The following is an 18,471-nucleotide window of genomic DNA, read 5'->3' on the forward strand; positions in this document are numbered from 1 at the left end:
CCAAAATCCAAGGATCCTAACTCCAGAATGAAGGCTCTTTCATTGCACAAAGCAACAATATTCCCGTTCCTTTTCAATTATAACAGAGAAGAGAGAAATAACTTATTTTTTATTATAGAAGCATAAATAGGTTTTCTCTTCTTTTTTTTTTTTTTTTTGGTTCAGAATATGATCTTACCAAAGACTGAAAGTCCTAGAAGCATTTATAATATCACCCTTTCCACATCTGAAGAGAACAGGAGTATAAGGGGCAAGTTTGTCCCCACACAGTTCTGACACCTTTACGCTCATATCTGAAGGTGTCTTTGCCTTGTCATGTGTTTGACCTGAAGTGTCCCGGTTTAAACAAGTAAAGCTCCCTTTTCCTATCAAGTTCCATGTACTGTATTTCCAGGGATTCCTGTTTGGACATTTGGATTAACTTAGCTGTCAGGAATCTATTTACTCTGATTTCCTTTACCTGGGGGTAGGTGTAGAAGTTGATTCTTTTCTGAAGAAAGAATGCAGACATGAAAATAACAGTCTTGTGGGGATTAGCAGCAAAGCATAATGTGTTCAGTCTGAACAGGACTGGATTAAACACAGCAACTCCATTCAAGCAAGGAGTAACTGCAGCTCCAGAATCCTCCATAGAAATCAAAGTGTGTGCGTGTGTGTGTGTGTGTGTGTAAGACACATTAAAGACCTTGAACTCATCCCAAGAATGTGTTCTGATTATCTGAAAACTGAAAAACAAGAGCTTAAAAAATGCAGCCACTTTTATAAGCAATTTCAAAAGGAAGATACAAGAGGAGAAAGAAGCTTTTCTGCAGATTTTAGAAAATATTCCTACAAGAAACATCTGTCTTTGCTTCTCCATACATCTGGGGAGCAAACAGATTGAAGGGTTTTGCAATGACCTCCTAGGATATTCAGTGCCTCCTGTCCCTGGGGCTGTCACAAGCAGAGTGAGGCTCACTCCACAAAATCCAAGCTGGATTTTCATTTCTTTGCCCTGACAACGTTTACCACAGACTGAAGGGACAGACCCAAGGTTCATTCCCCTTCTACTCTCAGGTGGGAAAAAACACTCAGGCAATCTGAAAAGGTCAAAGGGCAAAGGCTGACCTTGGGGACTGAAGCCTGGAGAGAGGGGGGAATCCTGGTAAAATTATCCCCTTTGTAAATTGGATGTGGTTTTGTTCTATTCTCTCAAAACATCCATTTTTAGAGACAGCCTCCTTTGTTGTAAATCTCTTACTTCAAACACAAACAAAAAAATTATTGTTCTTACTCTCTTAAACCTGATTATCAAAGTGAAATTCACTTACCAAGAGTGTTTCATTCCACTTCCTGGTGGCTGCCCATCATCTGTGTTCTACCACAAAGCTCATGGTGGTGCCATCAAAGGAAGGGGGAGCAATGATCCGTGGCCCCAGGGGCTGCGAAGTAATGCTGATGACAGGCTTGCCATGCAGCTGGGCAAAGCCCTTGGCCCCTACAAGTTGAGATGTGGCTGCTGGGGCTGAGGAGGATGAGGCGGCTGGAGACTGACCAGAAGCCATGAAGTATGGGGCCTCCGTGAACGCTGCAGCTGCCTCTTTGCTGGAAGGCTCAGCCGCCATTGGGGACAGCTCACTGCCTCCTGGAGTACGAGCAATTGGTGTGGGCTGCAGGGCATTTGTGGGCAGCACGGTGGGCAGAAACCCAGGGTAAATCATGTAGGTAGGTCCATAAGCCCCAGGACTCAGGGCCAAGGGAGGCACAGGGATGGACATGGGAGCCACAGCCTGCTGCTGGGAGGTCATGGGCACATCCACATACTGCCCTGTCTCAGGGTCAAACAGTCTCCGGGTCATGGGCTGTACCGGTGTGTCCACCAGATAGTACTGGCCAGTTGTCACATCCAGGAGCATCTTACGCTGGGTCTGTTGAGGCTGTGGCTGCTGGAAGGGGTCTGTGGGAACTGGAGCTGAGCCTGCAGGTGCAGGAGCAGGCATGCTGGGTGGGGAGAAGCAGAGGACCTGGGGCTGGGCCCCCTGTAGAGTGAAAGGCAGCGGAGGCTGGTGGTAGATGGTGGTGGGGGGATGCTCAGGGCTCTGGGAGCCTTGGGGGGCAGCTACTATCTCCCGGGGGTTTTCAGGTTTGGTACGCCAAGCTGGTCGGCTGGTTCCACTAACCTGAGAGCCTTTGGAGCTACTGGGGACCTGACTGCGGGCACTCAGTGGGGGTAAACTACAGAGAGTGGCAGCTGAGGAGTTGGGGGGCCCCTCCCTGGAAACCCCAGGCCTGCTAAGAAATTCCCCTGCAGCAGAGCTTCCTTTAAGAGGGATGGTCAGGTAATTCTCACAGTCACTGTTGCTCTTCTCCAAATTACTGCCACTTTTCCTGTTGGTCACCTCATCAGGAGGTGTCCGGGTGGCTGGAGGGATCTTGAGGGACCGGAGTCCCTGCGATTTGATGCCCTTAGCCGCTGAAGGACTCTCTGGAGAAGGCCCTTGTGGGAACTTGCCAGCGACACCCCCAGTTTTCTGGATGCTGCTGGCACTTACAGTGAACACGTTCCGGTTGCTGGGGAGTGGTGGGAGGGGCTGCAGGGGTTGTGTTCTCTCCACATCCTTGTGGACTTGGGGAATATAGAGAGATCGGGGTCTTTCCCTGGCCAGGTTCTCAAAGGCCGCTGCCCTGGCAGACACACTCTCAGCGCTGGGGTTGGAGTTTCTCCGCTGCAGACGTTCTATGGGGGCCCCTCGCAGGACCACACCAGCTTTGTTTCCTGTGCCCCGTTCTTCTACCTCACCAAGCCGTTTGGACAGCTTGTCGTGGTCTCCCTCAGCACCCACCACCCCTTCCCTCTCCTCACTGGCAATGAGCGACAGCACGTGGCTGTCCATCATCATAGGCAAGGGGTCGCTTTTGCGCTTCCACTCATTCCTGTTGAAGCTGTACAGCTCTTCCATGGACCTCACGGCTGCAGTCAGCTTCTCCAGGGCATTCCGGGCTGGCTTTGTGGCTTTCCCTTCCTCCTTGACCTCCTCCTCCTTGAGTTTCTCCGGGGTCTTCTGGGTGGAAGCCTTGGAGACAATCTTGAGCACAGGCAGGTAAGAGCCCTGCTCGGGCTTATTGGGGGCAATGGTAGCCACAGGCAGCCTGCCAGATGCCCTGTGAACCAAGACTGTCCCTTCTGGGGAGGAGGAATTCAAGACTCTGCTGCCGCCCCCTTTGCCCATGCTCTCCCTGGGCTCTCGGTCCATGCTGTCTTCCCTCTGGTTCACTACAGCCTGGCATGTAATCACCATGGGAGACAGGGATCCAGATCCGCCAGCTGCTGCAGACAGCTGCCTGGATTTGGGTCCAGTCAGCCCCTGCTCTGGGGTAACACTGCCCTTGTCACTGCTATCCCCTGACCCTTTAATTAGTTTCCTGACATCTCTCACCTGGTGTAGGGGGCCTTGAGCCTTGGACTTGTCTCTGATGTCTCTCACCTGGAAATGGGGCACTTTTTCTAGGTTGTCCCCGCGGAAGAGTTTCTGCTGTGCCCTGCTATTGTCCTCGATGGTCTTGAACAGGTTAGACGCGCTGCCACCAGCCAGCTTGGGCGTGAGCAACTTGGCAATGTTGAAGTCTGAGCTCGGCTGCTGCACACTCCCCAGCCGGATCTTGATTTCGGGAGCCTTGGGTCTGATCACTGCTGTGGAAGTGGCCTGAGCAGCAGGATATTTGGTGGCTTGCTTCCCCGGCTGCTTGTCCTTGGGTGTCTGCTGGATGTTGGGGACAAAGAGGCGTGACATGATGGTGTTCTTGCTGGCAGAAATCTCCCCGAGATCAGCCCGCCAGTCGCCTCCTTTGGGGAGCTTCAGCTTCCCGATAGGGGCTTGCTCCTCTCGCTTCTCGGCCTCTTTCTCCTTCCATGACCGGAACGCACTGTTCTGACTACGGAGGAAGATGCCCTTGACGGTCTCTGAGGCACTCTTTTTAATTTCACACACTTCTGTGTGTCCATCGGTGAAATTCCGGCCAGGGCCTGCGCTGCGCTCGCGAGGAGTACTGGCTTTGAAGACGGGGGATTTGGAGCCCGCCACGGACCCCTCCCCGCCCGCGTCGGACACGCTGACCACGGTGTACTCGGAGCCGGCCTCGGAGTGACGAGAGCTCTGCCTCTGCAGGCCCCTCTCTCGCTGCCTCTCGCTCCCGGGGGCGCCCTCCGTCTCCTTGGAGGTGCCTGTGAGGTGGTGGGATGTATCCGTGACTTCTCCCCTCTCCATTTTGAATTCGTGTTCCCGCTGCATCTTCTTGGAAATGACATTTTTTAGCAGACTAGAGGCGAACTTGGACTTCTGGGGGCCATCAGTGCGGGAGGCGGACTTGCTGCCCTCGGAGGTCTCCGAGCCGTCGTCCGTGTATGCCGACCCGGGACCCTTGCTGGGGCCTTTGGTGGTCTTGCCAGGCCCAGGGGCCGAGCTGGCTTTGCTCTCACTGCGTACATTCAGGGGCTCCAAAAGGGTGACGACGCGGGAGCCCGTCTGGACCTGCTTCTGGAAACACAGGGGCGTCTCCACATGTTTGATTTCCCCCTCGACTTTGCTAACCACAAACTCCAAGGCCTTGGTCTGAGACTTCTTGGACTGGATGTAGAGCTGGTCGGCAGTGGCCCGGGCCCCACTGCCCTTCCTCAGACCTGCAGCCACAGAGGCCGCGCTGCTCCTGAGGAGGCTCTGCTCCACCCTGGCCCCAACACCCCCACATTTTAAGTCCAGGAAAGTTGACCAGCGCCCAAAGCCCACTTCGGAGAGCGTGGCGGAGGACTCCCGGGAGCTGATGTTCAGAGCCTCAAAGTAGGGGTAAGCCAGGCTCCGGAAGGCCCGGGAGGTCAGGTTTCGCACCTCTTTGTCGGCATCGTCCAGTTCGCTCACTGCACTGGAGGCTCCACTGGAGTAGTCCACCAGCTCCTTCGCCCGGATGGCCCCGCACCTGGTTTGCAGGCGAGCAGGAACTGCAATGAATTTCTTTACATGGTCCTGAGCCACTGCTGCAGCCGAGTTTTGCTTCAGAGAACTTGAATTGTGTTCAGCAGCTGTAGAGACGCGGAGGCTCATGTCGCCTTCATGCTTGGCAGCATAAATAATGTTTTGCTTTGCACGCACGTTGCTAGGCTCATTTATAGCCCGGGAAGCCGGTTTGATTGATAGGAGGATCTGGCTTGCTGCACTCCCACAGCTGCTTGCGGCGGCGGCTGCTGCCCCTGAAGCTGCCTCCGGGGTCTCGGGCAAGGCCTCAGTCAGGGGGGCAGTGCCAGGCCCAGTGGGTGGGGGAGTGGGGCCACTGTCAGAGGGGCCGCTGCCCACTTCCGTGCTGCTGGTGTCGCGGCCACTGTGGCCTGCATTGGGGCGGGCCAGGTCGCTGCTGGTAGGGCTGGGCGTCCGGGTGGTGTTGGTGCTGGGAGTGGTGCTGAGGTAGCAGCTGTTGTCGTCGTCCTCTTCGGTCAGACTGGTGGTGTCCCCTGGGGTCTCGTCGCTGCCACCAAAGGAAGCATAATCCACGAATGAGTAGATCACGTTGTTGTCCTCGAAATCCCAGCGGGAGGCCAGTCCCACGTCGAAATCCATGTCTTGTTCCACCTCACTCAGCTGGATCTCATGGGTGGTGATGTAGTGAGCCTCTTCGGCTTTGCGGGGGTCCCTGCTGCCCTGGGACTTGGCAATAATGTCCCTGCACTCTGTTCCATCTCCTGCCCCTCCTCCCCCTCCTCCTTTTCCTCCTCCTCCCCCTCCTCCTGATATTTTCTCTCCTTCTCCTCCCACGGGCTGGCAACCTTCACTTTCACCACTCTCACTCTCAAAGCCTAAGGATGAAGAGGAGGTGGCCAGAGCCCTTGTGGATGTGGTGGAGTCCTCCATTTTGGAAAGGCCATCCTCTTCTGCTTTGTTCATCGGGGAGGAGGATGAGGAAGATGAGAAATTGCCACCCTCTTCAGAAGCAGAGTGCTGGGATCTAGAGAGTTCGGAGGAGGCAGGATTGTTCTGGGGGCTTGGAGTTTTGCACTTTTGACTGCTAGGTTCATCTTGGGCTTTCTTCTTTGGGCTCCTAGAGGCCCTCTGATCCCCAGGGCAGTGCCCCAGGGTAAGTTTCATGGTCCGGGGACTCTCCCTCTGGACTTCAGCTGAAGCGCACATCTCCACGTATTTCGCTTCTCGCTGGGAGGAGGCTGAAGGCTTGGGAAGTGGCCACAGCTGCTGCTTGGGCTCCTGGCTGTCTTGAGCACTGCTCACCCCGTCCCCCACCTCCGCCTGTCTTGCTTTCGAATTCAGTTCAGGAGGGGCAGCTTCCATTATGAGCCCTTGCCCAGGTTTCAGCGACAGGAAAAGACAATGGTGAGCACTGGGGAAGTCTTGGGTCCGTCTCCGGCCCCGGAGGGGCTGCAGAGTTGCCCGAAGCAGGGTCCCACGTGTCTGGACTGGCCCCAAGGCTGTAGGCACCGCTGCCACTGCTGCCACCACCTCCCAGTTCTTCAGCCCCTGTGGCGGGGCGGCAGCAAGCCTGAGGGAGGTGGGAAGGCTCGTGGATGAGGCGGTGGAGGTGGTCTGTGGCTGGGGGGCTGCTGCTCTGGCCGAGACTGTGGCCAGTGTTCTGTAGCTGAGCTGTCCTGTCCAGTTGTTTGCCTGGCCCCGTCGGCAGCAGCGAGGAGTCTGAATGCCATCGGCCACGGAAGAAGCAGCATCTGTAGGTTGACCCCGGGACTCCCAGAAATGAAAGGAAAGCATGTGCTGTTTCTTGTGAAGCCTTGTCCCTTTCCTGGATGGGGCGAGAGAGGGTCACGTCATTCCAGAAATATTTTTAGTGTCCATTCCCTAGTCATATCGAAACCACACTTGAGGGTAAAAAGAAGAGGCTCTAATGAGATGAAAAGAGAAGGTTGGGGGTGGAGGAGGCATGTGGGTTCTAATTCAAATCAGCCAAATGTTCTATGTAATCTATTATAGCGATGTCTAGCAAGTATGAAATTATTCTTTCCTCACAGCCATCTTTCACTCTCAAGTTTTTGATTAAATGGTTCCCCCCACTTGTTCTTAAATAAAATTCAAAATTTTCACGCATTTCAAATGAATTAAGGACACTCTGGAAATATTTCAAAGTCTCCCTGGTACATATGGTAGCTTTATATTCGCCTCAAAATCTATGCATTTCTTTTTCTTTGGAGAGCCAAATCTGATGAGTTTTGGTAGTAAAACTTTTCATAGGAATAGAATATTCCATCCCTTTTCCCCCAAAGTTACACTCTATGAAACATGACCTGTTTGGTTCAAAAGGATCTCTCCTGGAATCCTTGCTGTGGTGACTCAAATTATAAAAGGGCAATTTTCAAAGAACTAAACTTAACACTTTAAGTAAACTTTTCATTATAGTCACTAAAAAGGGCATGTGGAGCCAAAATTGACACTACTTCAAATCCCTACAGTGCCTTAATCAATCTGAAAAAAGATCCCTAAACTTGTAGAACCATGGCAAGACAATAAACCTCCAATTAAATATAGCCTGAGCTGCAGCCTCATGATTCAGTTACACTGGCTGAATTCCAGGCCTGCAGGGCACTGAGTCAAAAAGCAAAAGAATAACCAATACACTTACCCTTCAAGAGTACAGTGCAGCTTGGAGGGAGATTCAGAGAGGAAATGTGACCCACTGGCATGACCCATGGAAATGAAGCCAAAATCCCAGTTCACTGACTCTGAGGTACCTCCATTTCAGACAACTCGGTAGTTGTGCAAGCAAATTTGCCAGTCCACTTAAGATGGGGGTCTGTGCTGGCCATCCTCGGAGCTGATTCCTTGGGTACTATCGGTGGAGAACCATGATGCTTGATTTTGGTGAGATCTGACCCTTGTCACCTGCCAGGCCCAGTTCCACCACTATACATAGTCTATGTGTCACTTATGCCGATTGAATAAAGCACTATTTTAAACATCCACATTTGTGGGGGACAAAAATAACATCATCAACCATCCCCTTTCAACATGAATGCCACCTCCACACAGAAAAATGTTCTTTCCTCCGAATAGGCATGTGGGTAGGTATGGAGTGGGAGCCCCTAACAACTGAAGCATCTACCTTCTCATACTTGGGCTGTGGACAGCACAGGCCTGCCATTATCCTCCCAACTCCTTTCTGCCCACACCACTGCCATTAAAAGTATGACTTAAGGCAAGACTAAAAATACCAAGAATCAGAATGCAGACATAAAGCCAGAGATCTAGGTGAAGAGAGTAAAAAAGGAAAGGAAAAGGAAAGAAACAAAGAAAGGAAGAGAATGAAAGAATAAAGAGAGAGAGAACTTGCTAAATGTGCAATCAACTTTTTGATTATAGAGAACCATGTTTAATACCACAAAATCTTAGGGTTTTTTTTTTCTTTTGAGAGGGAGCCTCGCTCTGTTGCCTAGGCTGGTATTCAGTGGCACGATCTTGGCGCAACGCAACCTCTGCCTCTCAGGTTCAAGTAATTCTCATGCCTCAGCCAAGTCCTTAGTAGCTGAGACCACAGGGGCACCCCACCATGCCTAGCTAATTTTTGTATTTTTAGTAGAGATGGAGTTTCGCCATGTTGGCCAGGCTGGTCTCAAACTTTTGACCTCAGGTGATCCACCTGCCTCGGCTTCCCAAAGTGCTGGGAATACAGGCGTGAGCCACGGTGCCCAGCCCTTAGATTCTTAATGATAGTAATTACAATATTCATAGCTAAGACTTCCAGAGCATTTACTATGTGCCAAGAACTACTTGAAACATTTTTAAATGTGTGTATTAATTTATTTGATCCCCCTAACAACTTGATGAGTTAGGTGTAATCATTGTTCTAATTTTATAGATGGAAAAACTGAGGCAGAATGATATTAGAAATGATGTGACAGACTTCAAACCCAGGTAGTCCGACTTCAGAGCTTGGACCTTAACCATTATGCTACACAGTGTTACTGACTTCCATGCTCAAATACTCTACAGGGCACCCAGATTCACAATTAGAAGGAAGCCACTCATCCACTAGGCAATTTCATTTCATCTGCATGACTACAAATATACCACATAACTTGTTTGTTTTTTGTGGTTTTTCATATAACAAAACTGTGTACACTTTATCTACTCAGGGATTAAGGATCATAATCCTAGAAATAAAATGAAATAAAATATAGTTGGCTCCTTCAGGCAAGCCAAATATTTTCAATGTCCCATTTTAATTTTGCTTTGAGGCTAACCGTGTCTTGGACGATAAACCCTGAACACAGCCGTGAGGGCTGTGGCGCATACATACTCCATAGTGGAATAGAAGGCAGAGTTTCTGCCCATCAAGGCAATTATAGTCTAAGGAGGAATTTTTCCAGCACTTTTCATATGGCCTTGTCTGTCATGACAACAGATTTCAGCAGAGTTTCTCTCTGCAGTTGGCACACTGCAAAATTGGAAGGTCATATGCCATAAGTGTAGGTTAAAACATAATTGCTTAACACCCAAAGTTCTGAAAATCTACCTCCAGCATCTTGCTTCCTCCACAGAGCACAGCCCTAGTTAAAATTCCCCAAGAGGCAAAGAGAGAACATCGTTCTGGCAGTAGTACTTACCTCCAAAGTATCTGTGTGGCTCCTTTACTGCTTTCTATCTAAATGAATGCCAGTGTAGGAAAAAATTTACAGAGAAATCTTTTTAAATGAAGTCAATTTCCAGTCGGGTTTAATTCAAACCACAAATTCTCTTTAAAAACCATATAAGCTGAAAAATTTTAATAGAATAGACTCTATTAAAAGCAAAAACAACTGATAAATAGAAAAACGATAAAGGCTAAAGTAAAACAATTAAGAACTCCAAACTGCTTGCCCTCTGGCATTTTCAGAGTTCTGCTGTAGTATATGTTACTATGAAAATGGATGCTGTCAGTTCTGTTGAAATAACTTGCAGTTATTAGGTAGCCATTGAGCCTTTTATTCCTTAATATGACTACAGTCATTTTTTTTACAGATGAACTCAGTGATTGCCTACCTGATCTCAACTCTTGAGCAATTAACAGTGACTAATGTCACCAGCATTAAACCATATTAAGCAGGCATACTTGCTAGACCAGGGTAGGTACACTTAGTTGATAACTTTATATGGGAATTCAAAGAGTAACAAAGGCAATGACTCAGTATCATTATTTTTAACTCTGCAGAGAAAGTTTCTTAGCATTCCCTGAAAGTGTTGGAGATGATGGTATGTAAAAGAATGAAGGCCAGACTATCCACCAGTTGGTAAAAGGACACGGTTATATTTAGGGTCTCTGACAGTGGCATAATAGGACAAATAAATATGTTATTCAAAAGGAAGAACAGTTTATCAAAGGTAGAGCGCTGGACCAGAAATGAAGACAGAGTCAAACTCAGACTCAAATAAGGGGTCAGAAAAAGGACTTACCAAACACAGACATTCTCAGGATTTTCTGGGCTGTGATGGACGAGGGATATTCTCTGACTACCTTAAATTTTATGTCAGGCTTTCCATAGACTCTTGCGCAGCTATTCGCACACACTAATGGAAAGGAGTCTCTTCCATGGGCCACAGCTTAATACTCAGAGGGTGGCCAGCTGTTTCTCTTCCTGGCCAAGGGAGGCATGCAAAAGAATTATATCTGAAGGAAAGGTACTGTATTATCTTTTTCCTGAGGGTGCCAAAGACTATGATTTATTTGTCTATTGGGGTAAATGCTTTACATATTTTTGCTCATTAGTCCTCTCAAACATACTGTGAAAGAACAACTATTATTCCCATGTATAGATAAGAATTGGAGGCTGAGTGAAGACACGTGCCCTGAATGACTTTTCATAATCAGTAAGTGCTAGAGCCTTGATTAGAACCCAGCTCTGAGTGACTGGAGCTCATGCTAAGTTGATGATTGAGCATTTAGTCTATTTGGTGGAGGTCACAGGGTCGTGCCCACTGCTGGCCAGTTAGCTGTTTCACAGCCTCAACCAGCTGCCTGCACACAGGAACAGCTGGTCACCATGGAGTCCAAGGAAATGGAGTGGCACGATTAGTATAAACTATCCCTGTGAATAGAAAAACAGCATGTACTATGAGGATAAATAAGTAGCACTATCTTCTTGTGCAAAGAAGAGCACGTTATTGTAGAATCATGCCATACACATTGTAGATGTAACCCCTTAGCTATGCCATTAAAACTTGGAAGGACAGGAAGAAACAATTCACCGCCAGAAATAAAACCTTACTAACAGCCACTCAAACCTGCACACAGAGGCCAGAGGTGATGCAAAAATGTTTGCTACCTTCCCCCTTGAGTCAGGTTGTATATCAAGGAGTCACTCCTCTCTGATCTCCGTCCCTCTCCTTCTCCTCTCTGAATGGTCTCTTAGGCATTTGCCCTCCCTTTCCTCACTCCCATTGCCCCTCTTTTTCCTCTTAGCACCTGACTTGTCCCAGATAATAGTTTTCATCTGGCTTTCTCTTAAGGGAGTTGTGGAAGTTTTGGTGTTTCAGATTTTGCTGGATAATGGAAAATTATTGCTTCCAGACCAGCCTCAGAATGAAACATCAACAGGACAAACAAATCTTTCTTTCTCTATATAATACTGGCAACTTCAAGTAGCCTAATCCTAAATCTTGGTCCATCTTATCCAAGACCTCTGTCTGTTATCCCAGCATGAATGATATAGGGCCCAGAGAAGTGAGTGGCCAAGGATACTCTCCCCAGTGTGGAGGGCAGGACAGAAGAGCTGCCTCATTAGGCTTTCAGAAGTTGCTGTAAGTTTTTTCAGGTTGATGTTGAAGCAGAGTTTAATTAAGCAGCCAGCTCAGCTGCCTGTGTACAGAATCACATGAATGACTTATTTCTGTGACTTTTTAAGAAATAATTGTTTTTTGCCTTTTAATTCTTGATATTGCATTTTGGGGGCTAAAACCATGTTTCTGTTTCTGTTTCATTTGGAAAATGTTTCTTCTCCCTATACATCTGATTTCAGACTTCAGCAATTTCAAACACGAGCCTGTAAAGATACACTCAATATTTTATTTTTTAGCTTTCTATTTCTATGAATATTTTTGAAAATTATTTAAGACATCATGTCTTACCTTTCTTTAAATCTCATATTCAAAACTTCAGAAACCTCAAGTACTGAGATGCAATTTAGAGCAACTTTTTAGAAAACAATCTGACCATTTTTATCTATCATACAAAATGAGAAAAACTATGAGGGCTTAATATTATATGCATGAGGATGCTTATTGCAGTGCATTATGATAGAAAAAAATGGAAACCGCTTAAATATCAATCAATAGAGAAATGATTGACTGATTACAGTGAATGCATGCTATGGAACATTGTGCAGACATTAATTCAAATGAACAGTTTTGACCTTGAAAGGATTTCCATGAAAAGAAAATTGAAGAATAAAATGTGTTAGTACCATTCCATTTCAAAAATAACAGACTAGGCATGGTGACTTACGCCTGTAATCCCAGCACTTTGAGAGGCCAAGGCGGGGGGACCATGAGGTCAGGAGATCGGGACTATCCTCGCTAACACGGTGAAACCCCATCTCTACTAAAAATAAGAAAAAAAAAATCAGCTGGGCATAGTGGCGAGTGCCTGTAGTCCCAGCTACTCGGGCAACTGAGGCAAGAGAATGGCGTGAACCCGGGAGGCATAGCCTGCAGTGAGCCAAGATCCCGCCACTGCATGCCAGCCTGGGCAACAGTGTGAGACTCCGTCTCAAAATAAATAAATAAATAAATAAATAAATAACAAACAAACAAACAGTAACATCCATTTAAGTAAGCATATAGTTCTATCAGCATAGAAAATATTATGGGAGTATAAATACAAAACTAACATTATTTTTGTATATCTGGGAAGGTAGAATTCACCTAAGGGATGAGTACATTATTACATTTTCCTTTAGGTAGCTCTGTGTTGTTTGAATTGTTAAAACAAACGTGCTTTTCTTTTATAATAGAAAAAATAATTTTGTTTTGGAAAAATGTATTTTCTCTATAACTTTCCTAAAGTTAAACCCAAACTAAGCTGAAGTTTGGAGTTAGAGCAAGGAACATTCACAATGGAGTAGACTAAAGACAGACATGTTAGCTTAACTTCCTTATTTTATCAGTACTGGAACAGACGTTTAGAGAAGAGACTTGCCCAAGTCACAGAGCTATGAATAGTGGAGGAAGACTAAAATCCATTTCTCCTGACCTCAAATCAGGGCTTGCTGTTGTGTTGTTCAAACTTTGTCATTAGAGTGACCAGAAGGAAGAGGAGACTTAATTGCATTCTCAAAAAATTGTTGTATATTCCCTTAAAAGGCAAAAAATTTCATTGTGACATCATATTTTATCTTAAAAACGATGTGAATTTAATCAACAAACTACTGTCACATGTAACAACAAGAATGAATCTCACAAACATAATTTTAAGGAAAAGAAGTCAGTGGCAAATAGAACATACTATATGATTCTATTTGTATAGAAATCTAAAACAAGACAAAGTAATCAGTGATTAGTAAGAAATCAGGATAGTGGTTAATTTTAGCTGCAGTGTCAGAGAGCACTCTGGGACTCTAGAGTGCTGATAATGTTCTGTTTCTTCATCTGGGTGGCAATTGCATGGATGCATTCACTTTGTGAAAGTATATTGAGCTGTATCCTTATGATTGTGCACTTTTCTGAATAAATGTTATACAATATGGTCATTAAGAATTCATGTGACTTTTACAATCATGTCTGTTTTCATATGTATATATTTCAAATCTTCAAAAGAAGTTTATGGTTTATTAAAATATGCAATATTTATTTTGCCCTTCACATGCCAGTTTGTACACTGCAGAGTGCCTCTAGAGGTGTCAATGCCCCTGGTGTGAGAAGCAGGGAGTCAGAGACAACATTCAGGGCATGGGCCCTGAATGTTGAATAGTGACTGAGTTTGAGTAGTGACTCCACCATTCCTAGTCATGTAACCAAGGACATGAAATTTAGCTTCCCTGTATGCTAATAGGGTCCACTTCAATAATGTTGTGACGATTAAGTTACAGAATACATTTAATGCACTTAGTACAGAACCCGGCCCATAGTAAGCACTGAATAAATGCTAATAATTGCTAACTATTATTATGCTATGGGGAAATTTTAACCCTTCTCCTACTACATGTGAGTCTCTACCCCCTACCACACACACACCAGGACACAACACATTGTTTTACATTTATCAGATGCTCAATATTTTTTAGCTGAATTGAATGCAATAATTCCCTATGGTCTGTAGAAGAAAATTAAATCTCCTTAGTTCTCCTTTAAGGTTGTCCCCCATTTCAGTTCTCAACTATTTTTCTAGTTTTATTTTATTCACTGCTTTATATAAATCCCCTGTCCCAAACACAGTGTCTAAAACTATTCCCACAGATGCCTTGAATGTCTTTTTATCTCAGGAAGTTTCTTTGTACTCTCCCCATTTCCTGAAATATCCTTCCTTCTTCTCTGTACCTTCTATAATTTAACCCATCCTTTTAAGATTGAGACTAAATTTATCTCCCACGGCAATGCCTCTAATCCTTTTTTTGATTCAGAAAACCCTTTGAGAATTTCACAATTCACTCTTTAAAAAAAAAAAAAAAAAAAAAAAAAAAAAGCACATGTATACAAACCATCTAGTTTTGGAAGTTTTACAATCCCCCTGAATCCTAGACCAGCCCCCCATCTAGGGTTCCCCAGACTACCATCACCATCACAAAATGACTCTTATTCTCGATACCCAAAGTAATTACTCTCTGGACTAATACATTTTTATTGTTTTATTGACATTTGCTTTCATTTGTATGTATTTTTCCTTTCACCTTTAATGTAAGTCTCTTGAGGATAAAGATATTGTCCTATACATCTTTATTTGTCAAAAATGACGAGGCAGGGTGCCTCTCACACAAGGAGCACACAATAAAGAATTGCTGACTAATTGGCCCCTGCTCATCTATATTATTTTCTTCATTGATCTCATCCTGGCCCTTTGTTTTAAACATTTTTTGTTTGCTGATGGTTGCTTGCTAATTTTTATGCCTTTGCCCAAACAGTGCCCTCAATTCTAACTCAATATCCCATGGGCTACTTGATGTTTTCATGTGGGTGCCTGACTGGCATCACAGAGGTTAACACATCAAAAATTGAACTCGTCATTGTTCATGCCAACTTTCCCCTCAGCAAATCTTATTTCTACCCTGGTCTTTTCCATTTTAATATGTGGCACTTCATCAATTTAGACCTGGTTCTTCCCTTTTGCTGTGCTCATCCCCATCCCATTTTTAAATAAGGCTCTCAAATAAACCTCCAAAGTCCATCCCAAACACATTCCCTACTCTGCATCTTCAGAGTCACTACTGTGGTCCAAGCCCTCACCATTCTTACATGGCTCCAAGCTGCCCTCCTGCTCCTTCCGTGCCCCTCCACAATCCATTCTCCAGCAGGCAGAAATATTTTTTTACAAATAGAAATTGGTTGCTACTCCCTGTCTTAAACCCCTTTCCATTTCATTTAGGTAAAGCCCAATCCCCTTACTTCAGGCTACAAGAACACATATGAGCTGGTTCCCACCTGCACCTCCAGGGCTGCTCACACTAAGCTCTAGTCATAGGTTCCTCCCCCAGCAAACTCTTCTCTGCCTAGGGCTGTCAACCGGCCTGGAAAACTCTTCCCTTTCCCTTGGCTCTAAATGTGTGGCTCCTTCTTATCCCTCATGCTTTAGCTTAATCATTTCTTCATGGGATCTTCTCTGACCACTGTATCCAAAGTGGGAGTTAGAATGGCCACGTCCTATCCCATCACCCTGTACATTACCTTATTATTGAATTCTCTTTATAAAATTATTTTTCTAGTTTGTTGCCCATCTTTTACACCAGAATCAAAACTGTATACAGGCAGGAATCATGTCTAACATATTTATTGTTTTAATTGTAACATCTAGGACAATACAAGCTTCACAAGGACAAAAATTTTCTTTTTTCTTTTTGTTCTTTTTATTTTTTCTCTTTCGTTCATTATATTGTCTTCAGTGCCCAAAAAAGGGCCTAGCACAGTGAGTATGCAATACATCTTTATTAACTCTGTAATGACTGAACAATAGAAACTCAGCAAATGCTATTTTACCTACATTATTGAATGAATAATTAAACCGTCTAATTATTACTTTTGAATAACTGGAGAGAAACTAGCAAGAATATTTAGGAAAAAATCCTCCTTTATTGAATAGGCTAAAAAGTTTATAATTAATGCATCAAAGCATTATGATCTATAGGTGTTATTAACAAGTTGTTTACAAATAGTTTTATACAAACTCCTTAGACACACTTAATTTTCAAAAGTTAGCAAAAATTTCCTTATCTTGTTTACATATGAATTTGCTTAGTAAAATGCTTTTTAAATTAAAGCAACGATAAAATACTTAACACACTGTTATTAAATGATGCAAATTCAGAATTAACAAATTCTGAAGTAATGATTTTAGTTTATAATTCAGCTCAAAAATTGATGAGGCAAATCAAGAGTAGGTCTCTTTGGAGTATGCTATAGCACTTCATTAAACCGGGACAACAGAATTCTTCCAAGTCTGTTGATCAGCCCATATATCACGTAAGAGCCTCTGTGTTCAAAATAGCTCACTAAGACATAGTCTTTAAAAGGTCAGGGGTCATTAATCAAGAAAGACTGTTTACTTTAAGCTCAGAACACTGGCTGCTTTCTGCCAGCAGCAATGGGTGATGAAGGGTGCAGGGAGTTCTGACTTTCATGGCTGAGTATCTGGGCTTAGTGGGATTACAAAGAAAGATACATCAGCCAGATACATTTCAGGCTTGCAGACCCTTCTTATATTTATGAGAACATGTTTTCCTAGTAACAGTTTATTTTGCTGAAAACATTTAAATAAAAACTTCCAGAGACTCTTTAGAGAGGATGGTTTTTCATTCCTAGGCAAGTACCTGCCTGACTTATATGTGGTATTATTTTAGTCCCTGAAACATATACCCCCTTCCACAAGACTTGAGTTGATCTCTGTACCTTTATCATGCACAAGCCTCTAAGAATAGAAATAGGTGCAGGGGGCTTTTCTGACTAACTCTGGTAAGTCATCCTCTCTGCATGCCTTCAGCAGCTGAGGAAGAAAAATTGTGAGCAAGAAAACCATTTCTAACTCAACACAACACAGTTCTAATATGATACCATACAAAACCCTCTCTCAGTGATTTTGGAATATGTTCTCCTAGTTGAAAGATAATTCTTACCTGGGTTTTCTCCCAATTGTCCTAGTGTAAAGAAAGCAACTTCTGCACAATTCTGGATCAAATCTAACAGACTGATCAAATACACTCCTGAGCCACTTTGACTTTTCCTCCTTCTCTATTCCAGGTGAATTGCAGTATGTGAAAGGGAGAGACCCTACTTTATTAGCAAACAGATCTGAATTAATACTTGGAAGCAGGAGACATCCATCCTGTCAGCCTTGTCACTCACTCACAGGGCCATTTTAATTCACAGTGGAGTCTCATGTTACTATCTGGTTGGGCTTCTAAGGCAGGTTAAGATAAAAAGCAGGAAAAGTCAAAATTATCCTTAGAAATCCTTTAAATCACTCATAAGTTCTGATTTCAGGATTTTGAGTAAAAACCTGCATAACATAATATGTGAATGCACATACTTTTATGCAATATATAAATGCACATATTTATTCAGTATATAATAAAGAACATATATGCAAAATAACACTGAAACATTTTATTTCCGAGTTCCCCACCCCCACACACAGAGTGGTTGAATTTATATAAATCAAATGCACTTGAGTCAAGAAAGTTCTCTATTTCAGAGATTAGATATACCTTTTGGCCTCTGAGTTCTATTCTGAAGTCTTGCTTCCTGTTCTGTGTCCGAAACAAGGTCATTTGGAACCAGCTGTTCACCTTAGACATTGTTTCCATGAAAACGCTTTCATAAATGCCCGTGATCTTAATTAGACAAATCAAATATACACAAGAAACACATATCTAGGAACCACTGATCCATATTATTAGCTAGAGAGGCAGAATTTTTTATTTCCTAGCCATAGCCCTGATCTTTTCAAATTCCTGTTTTTTGTTGCCTTTCTTGTATAAAATGATTCATTCACCTGGTTTACTTGCATTTTTTAAAAAAGCCATTACATGTGTTGTCCATTTCTTCTGGTATGCAATCAAATTTAGGTTATGTAAAATGGCACAAGTGAACTCCTCCTGTATGTGTATACAGTATTTGTGTTTATAATGGAGTGAAAGGGTAGGGGAGTACTGGGCTTCCCAGCTTCTGAGCAAAGTGTTTATATCTCTCAAAACGGACTTCTAAACCACACATTTATCCTTTTGCTGTGAATGGACATTTTCTTACTTAGTTCTAGGTTTGCAGAACTACACTTTTTAAAAGTTCAGCTTCCATGGCTACTGGCATGAAGAAG

The 18,471-nt window shown here is 44.5% G+C and overlaps 1 protein-coding gene across 1 annotated transcript; it reads right to left on the bottom strand.

Annotated features, from left to right (window-relative positions):
• Positions 1-1,144: 1,144 nt before the first annotated feature.
• Positions 1,145-7,134, bottom strand: C7H4orf54 (chromosome 7 C4orf54 homolog). Its single transcript, XM_007999361.3, has one exon. It carries the CDS (start codon positions 6,738-6,740, stop codon positions 1,347-1,349), a length of 5,394 nt encoding a protein of 1,797 aa, XP_007997552.2. The 5' UTR covers positions 6,741-7,134; the 3' UTR covers positions 1,145-1,346.
• Between the last annotated feature and the right edge of the window lie 11,337 nt (positions 7,135-18,471).

The sequence above is a fragment of the Chlorocebus sabaeus genome, chromosome 7, assembly GCF_047675955.1.
Source record: "Chlorocebus sabaeus isolate Y175 chromosome 7, mChlSab1.0.hap1, whole genome shotgun sequence".
Classification (NCBI taxonomy): domain Eukaryota; kingdom Metazoa; phylum Chordata; class Mammalia; order Primates; family Cercopithecidae; genus Chlorocebus; species Chlorocebus sabaeus.